Source organism: Portunus trituberculatus, chromosome 15 (genome assembly GCF_017591435.1).
Source record: "Portunus trituberculatus isolate SZX2019 chromosome 15, ASM1759143v1, whole genome shotgun sequence".
Lineage (NCBI taxonomy): Eukaryota > Metazoa > Arthropoda > Malacostraca > Decapoda > Portunidae > Portunus > Portunus trituberculatus.
In genome coordinates, this window is record NC_059269.1 from 5901129 (window position 1) to 5908628 (window position 7500).

At 39.9% G+C, this 7500-nt stretch overlaps 1 protein-coding gene across 1 annotated transcript in view; it reads right to left on the bottom strand.

Annotated features, from left to right (window-relative positions):
* LOC123503953 (Down syndrome cell adhesion molecule-like protein Dscam2) overlaps window positions 1-7500 on the bottom strand; it is a gene marked incomplete at its 3' end in the record, with an annotated part of 474494 nt that overhangs the window by 190940 nt on the left and 276054 nt on the right. The window contains exon 8 of the mRNA XM_045254079.1: window positions 578-773. Within this exon, the coding sequence (XP_045110014.1) occupies window positions 578-773 (196 nt within the window). The remainder of the gene's footprint in view (window positions 1-577; window positions 774-7500) is intronic.

The window sequence follows — 7500 nt, forward strand, 5'->3', positions numbered from 1 at the left end:
TGAGTCGTTAGAGAGGCTTTAGAGGAAGATTAGACAAATTCCTGGATGGTAATGATAACGGAAATACGTAGGTATCTTTTTTTACAGTGACTGCTTTGTATAGACCTGATGGTGTCTTGCAGATTTCCTTAACTTTCCATGCTCTTAGGTTTAAAAAAGATTTCTACCAAACTTCCATGGACAAGGGATCGAAAAAGATATTTCATAACTTAGAGAGGCGTAGGTTAAGAGGGGACCTGACAAAAGTATGTAAGTGGTATAGGGACATGAACAAAATTCTTAAGATCCAAGAAAGCCAAGAGAGAACCAGAAATAACGGAATTAAACTTGAGAAATTCCGGTTTAGGAAATAAATGGGGATGAAGTGATTCTCTAACAGAGTGGTTGATGAATGGAACGGACTGAGTAATCATGTTATTTGTGCTGAGTCAATAGGGAGCTTTTAAAAGAAGATTAGATAGATTTATGGATGGAGATGACAGATGGAATTAAGCAGTTATCTTATACAGGGAGTGCCACGTGTAGCCCTGACAGCCTCTTGCACCTTCCCTCATTTTCTGATGTTCTTAAATCTTACCAGTGATGGAGATTCTGCCAGCCGCGCTAATCACGTGCCCATCTTTGTACCAGGTGATGGTGGGCTGTGGGTGGGGCGAGGCGCTGGAGTGAGGACCCGACACTTGACACCGGAACACTCCTACCCCGCCAGCATCCACCACGAGCACTCGAGGTGTCAGGTGCGTAGTGAGCGGCGTCACTCTCTCCACGGTCACCTGCAGGAAAGGGAAAAAAAAAAGGTAGGTTGGCATTTAATTAAGCTCAGGTGTTCACGTGTTTACTAGTGTGTTGTTGTTCTTTAGGGTGTTTAGAGTTTCGTGGTGAGTTATTTTGATGACTACTTTTTTATAGACTTTGTGTGTGTGTGTGTGTGTGTGTGTGTGTGTGTGTGTGTGTGTGTGTGTGTGTGTGTGTGTGTGTGTGTGATAGCTACATTATGTCTTGCACTTTTATCTCAGCTCTCCTGTCCTCACTCACTCACTCTTTCTTTAACCACTGTCATGATATACTCTCTCTCTCTCTCTCTCTCTCTCTCTCTCTCTCTCTCTCTCTCTCTCTCTCTCTCTCTCTCTCTCTCTCTCTCTCTCTCTCTCTCTCTCTCTCTCTCTCTCTCTCTCTCTCTCTCTCTCTCTCTCTCTCTCTCTCTCTCTCTCTCTCTCTCTCTCTCTCTCTCTCTCTCTCTCTCTCTCTCTCTCTCTCTCTCTCTCTCTCTCTCTCTCTCTCTCTCACTCCCATCCTAGCTTCCATCTCTCCTTTTCTTTTGGCAATCTCCACTGGGCTTTCCCTGTCCTATTGTGGTCCCCTTACCCGTCCTGTCTTTTCTCCCTCCCAAAGGCACCTCTGAATGCAAAGTCTTCCTCTCCTCCTCCTCCTCCTCCTCCTCCTCCTCCTCCTTTCACTTTTTATTTCTCTCCTAGTGAAGAATTTGGGAAGCAGACTTTTTGGCACTTTTTTCACTCCTCGCTCTTGGTGTGTATTGCGTCTTTCTATACTCTCTCCAGGTGTTGTTTACAGAACACGTGTACTTGTCTGTCTTTTAACCGTGGGGTGTTTCCTTTGGGTTGTAATTAGTCGTGGTGATGATAGTGATGAAGATGGTGATGATGTTTGATGATGATTGGATGAGTGTACATACGTTTTTTTTTTTTTTTTTATTTCATCTGTTTTATTTAACTGTGGCCAAATATGTCTTCCAATTTATCCTCATTAGCAAGGATCGCTTCTGGCTTGTCTTATTTCATCAGTAGCTAGGAACTTTTTGAAGAGAAATAAAGAATAACAGTTCCTTTAAAATTGTAACTCTTCCTTCGATAGACGATAGACAGGAGTTCATTATGTTTATTTATTCAGTTTTCAAAGATGAAGTAATTCGGCGGATGATGTAGTTTGTGTAGTTTATGGAGTGTAAGATTGAATTACACGCACGTATCTGGTACAAGTTAATGAGTGGATCGCTGAGTTTGACGTTTGTTCGGCATCACTCGCTGAAAAGTTTATCAATCAAGATTATGGACCAGGGACTGAGAAATTGTGTTATGCAGGTGGTGTTGGTCTTTACTTTTTGGTGGCGTGTTATGTCTGTTGTTAACTTGAAAGAAGACACGTGGCTACACGGAAAGAACACTGGTAGTGGGTGAGTGGTTTTGGGTTCCTGTCCCACTGCATACTCTAAAGTTCTCCTTATCTGACTTTCTTTTCAGTGAACACTAAATGCTTACTGTTTTTCTTAACGTAATTAAGCACGTTTACTTCGGAGAATTTATCGTAAAGGTGATTATTTCTTGTAGGTAGTTTTGTTTTAGTGATATCACCTTGATATTGTTTACACAGAAGCTATTTTTTTCCTTATGAGGAAAGAAAATGTGATATTTTGCAGGGTGATTATGATGTATTCTGATGATTATAATCCATTACCATTCCACTTCTTTTCCTCACAACTTAACTTTCCTTGGTTTGTATGAGACAGACTACTGTACAAACAAGAACAGCAGATGAAAAACAGCTAGTGCAAGCTAAAGACCGTCAAAGCCATAGTAAGAGTTGATGTCAGTTATACTTCTAGTCCCTAATGGGGTGGGACGTAACCTAAAGGCAGAAAAGAATGAGAGTTGGGCGGACGTTATATTAAGAGACAAGGGGAGAAGCTTAATAGAAGGAACAGCGGACTGGATGTGGCAGCATTATTTAAAGGGAAGAGTCAGAGTAAAATATATCAGTGTGTGCTATGTGAAATCTGACTATGTTCATGGGTAACTAAACGAGGTAACTAAAAATACTCTGATCTGGCAGAGATCTATACACATGAACCCTCCTCTATGCATCCTTACATATTTTTTTTGCTTTAGAAGATATTTAGTCTTCACTGATTGCAACATTAACGTCTTTTCTGATTGTAATATAGAAGGAAGACTGCAAATACAGTAGATCTTCAAAGACTAATACCAATACCATGAACTAACTAATCCCAAATATTCTAAAAATCTTCACGGATCAGTATTCATTCTCAGAAAATAAAGGTAGGAGGTTCAGTCAGTTAGAAAGGAAATACTGAAACAGACACCTGGGAAATTTTTCTCTTGGAACAACTTTCACGTAAGAAGTAAGAAAAAAGAAGCATCCTCTGAAGATTACATTTAGGCAACACCAAGTGACAAAGAAACAGAACTCTTTAGAAGAAGTATCTCCTTTAGCCCATAAATTCCCGTGAAAACCCCACATGGTATAAAAAAAAAAAAGAGCTTTGTAAGAGAAAGATTAAGACTGAATGTTGAAGTAAAGGGAAAGTAGCAGACTAGCCAGAGAGAGAGAGAGAGAGAGAGAGAGAGAGAGAGAGAGAGAGAGAGAGAGAGAGAGAGAGAGAGAGAGAGAGAGAGAGAGAGAGAGAGAGGAGAACGAATAGAAATCTGAAAACTGTGAAGCTAATGTCACCACTTCATTTACTAAGAACTATGTAATTAACTAAAGGAACTATAATTATGGTAAGAGTCTGCACAAAGAAGCGGCTCTCTGTTCTTACATACCGCTGACAACAAGACCGCAACTAATGTATCTTTTATCTTTTGGCGCTGGACATTTCTCTCTCGTGGCGTCAGTGCATCGCGGATATTCATTAACACACCATTAAAATAATTTTTCCACTGGGGTAGTGCGAGGATTGTTATCGCTTCTTTCATGTCACCGTGTTACCTGTCAGAGTATGTGTGTGTGTGTGGCGTGAGAGAGAGAGAGAGAGAGAGAGAGAGAGAGAGAGAGAGAGAGAGAGAGAGAGAGAGAGAGAGAGAGAGAGAGAGAGAGAGAGAGAGAGAGAATTTTTGTACCAGGGATGCACTGCTGTGATGTGTTGTTTTATTCCCTGTACAATTTGCTGAATGTTTTTTTTAGACTCTGATTAAGTTTTACTGTGCTGGTTTTTAACTGTTTCTCATTGACGCATAAAGGTCAAGTTGAAGAATGACGGAAACCTGATACAATCCTGCACAATTTGTCCGGCAAACAGACAGACAGACAGTGGATTTACAGTTTTGGAAGACATTGTGGCCAGACATAAGATATAATCACGAATGAAAAAATAATTGAGTGTTTTATATGAAGATTTATGTAAGATCAAGTACGTTAATTTTTTTATGAGTGACGAACCTATCACATGTTAAAAAAAGAATAAGGATGATTATATAAATGTTTCTCAGAACAAATAGAAATAGAGATGATAATAATTTGCCCTTCAGGTATCAACTGGCTCGTTTTTAATTTATGTGTCCCAGAAAGGTGAAGATTGGTGGCTGTAATTGAAGACTTTGAATGAACAAAAGGAACTAATGGAAAATGTAAGAGTGGATAATTATTATTAAATTTCTAATCATAGTAAATTGGTTAACCTTTACACTGGCTGACTTTTTTTATAGTCACCTGCAACTTTTGAGACCTTTGCATTCGTAGCAAGATCATTTAGATAGTCATACGGTATTAAAGAAAACGTTAACCTTCTCTAGTCCTCCACTCACTTCCTTTTGCTTGATAGTGATGACTGATGCCTTATGGTATACTCTGCCTTCTTCTCTACAATGTACTCTATTTACTATTCATGACAAAACTACCTGGTAGCAATTACATGTTAATTAAATACTTCTTTAATCTATACTTGGATACTGGTAAAGGATAATGATGCTTCTCCTGCCATTTCACTCCATACATTACTTACTTTGAATCTAAATGTTTTGTGTGTCATGGCTGTTCTGCCTTTGTCTGGTTGGCTACGAGTGGATATCCTCACTTGCGATAAACATATAAACATGTGTCTCAGTGCATGTGGAACCAGATCTTTTACAAATTTGTACATTAGTTTTCCTTCCTGCGTCAATGCAAACCAACTTCTACGATATCCTGAATGCTAACAAAAGATAATCATAACATATAAAAAAATATTGTTGATGATACCTTTTGGCACTCGAAAAAAATATATATAGAAAGGAGTGGAATTGGTTTACAGACATCGTGCTGGCTGAGTGGAACGAGATTAATAGTGAGGCACAGGAGGTAGAGTCGGTATACTCACGAAACTCCAGAGAAATTTTTGAGCAAGAATGAAAGATGAAATAAAGGATATATCTTCCTCCTTCTCTCTCTCCAGCTTCTCTTGTCTGCTCCTGTTAGCGATCACACAACCAAAACAGAACGTACATGATAACTACCTGTCCTGTTTTAGTCGCCCTCTGTCACCCAGAATACTATTGCTACGTACCCTAAGTTATGCTTAAAGGGATATTAGTGGGAGCAGCGAGCGATGAAGCGTCACTACACAACCCTTGCATAACACTCGCAGGGGAGAATTAAAAGGAAAACTCATAAGAAGATTACAGGAAAACTCTTCCCCCGCCCCCTCGCTACTTGCTGCTGATACCTTCCTGGATATCCGATTTCCTTTGCAACGGTATGTTTATTTGTTGGTATAGAATTATTTCCCTTTGGTTTGTGATGGAATTTGAATATGCAATGCAGCAACAAGGGCAGCGCTACCACTTTCATCTTACGCTCCAGCATTTTTACGGTGAGAGAGAGAGAGAGAGAGAGAGAGAGAGAGAGAGAGAGAGAGAGAGAGTCAGTGGCGGATCAAGGGCGGGAGGCGGCTGAGGAGGCTAAAGGTCACCAAAATTTTTGTTTATTATTATTATTGTTATTATTATTTTTTTCGTTCATAATGATAAATCATTAATGCTCTTATCACATAAAAGTAGCTCTGCATATTATAGTTTAGAAATGCCCTCAAAATTTATTTGCTCGCAGTAGCTCGCCACCAATCTTAAGGAGTACAGGAATTCAGGTTAGCCCCTCAATTTTGATCCTTGATCCGCCACTGATGTGTGTGTGTGTGTGTGTGTGTGTGTGTGTGTGTGTGTGTGTGTGTGTGTAATCAAGATACTAGGACACTAAAAGTCAGCAAAACAGTTGTCTCATGAAAGAAAAGCCACTTAATTTTACTCGCTTTCTAATGAGAAGAGGACTTTCCGAGGAAAAGACAAAAAATATATTTAAAGTTTGTTAATTACCACTATCCTATGTGTGTGTGTTTATTCATGAAGCAGTAGCTGAGAGCTTTAGTGGGATAAGCAAAATGAAGATAAAGAGGTGAAGAGATGGTGATCTTTGCCTCATTTTGGTCCAGTGATGTGGCGTGAGATGATGATGCTGGTGCAAGGTGGCAAAAAAAAAAAAAAAAAACCGCTGCATTTGTAAGTCACTGGTTAAAGTTGAAGAATGACGATTTTTTATATACTTACTATTTCTTTTTTCACGAGATATGCCCGAATAGGTTCTGTTTGAAAGGGTTTATGTGCAAATATAGGCAATGAATATAACTAACAGTATAAACATTACTTATTTGCATTATATTATTGTATTTGCAACAATATTTGAGTCATGAATAACGCAACACTCCTTTATACAGTTTACAATATACGGGTAACTTTTCACATTTGAGTCTGTCTTCCTGACGGTGTATGTATTAATTTATTTCCTTGCATATACACAGCTCTGTCAAAACATTAAAGTTGTGTCCTGGCTTCCGTGTGTGTGTGTGTGTGTGTGTGTGTGTGTGTGTGTGTGTGTGTGTGTGTGTGTGTGTGTGTGTGTGCGTAAAATAATCAGTGAGGTGTGCTGACAATCTTCTTACACCTACACCTCGCAACCTCATCTATATTCTAACACCTGCCCTCATTCCGTGTCGCTGGTTACCTTTCTGGCTGAAGCACCATCCCCTTACTTTCCTTATTTCCCCTCTTCCTTCTTTTTTTTCCTCCCCCTCTTTGTTAATGCACACACACACACACACACACACACACACACACACACACACACACACACACACACACACACACACACACACACACACACACACAAGTTGCTGCATCGTATCTTCACTGTGTATTTATTGCGTCTTTTGCAAATTAGAAGGTTGAGTAAGAGGGATGATTATTCCATTAAAGTGCAAAGAGGGAAGCGATATGCGAGTGAGAGAGAGAAAAAAATACAGAACTCTATATTACCAAAAGCAATCTGGTCCCTCTCCTGTCCGCTTGATTACAGAGGGTTCGTCTCGTCTCCGTAATTGAATTGGTTTGAAGCTGAGCAAATGAACTGAGAACTTACCCTGGGTAAACACTTTTGCTCTCTCTCTCTCTCTCTCTCTCTCTCTCTCTCTCTCTCTCTCTCTCTCTCTCTCTCTCCTTGCGTATATACATTTTACTATTTTTTCTCTTTTTCTCCTTATTTCTTTCACACTTTCTATTCTTATTCGCTATTCTTACATCGCCCCCTGTTTCTCCTGTTTCTCGCCTTTCTTCTCTTTCTCCTCTTCCTCCTCTTTTTCCCCAGCCTTTTTTTTTACTCGCGTCCCGTTTCCCACACCATTCCGCCTCCCCTCCTCTCAGTGCCGGCCGCCACCTTACG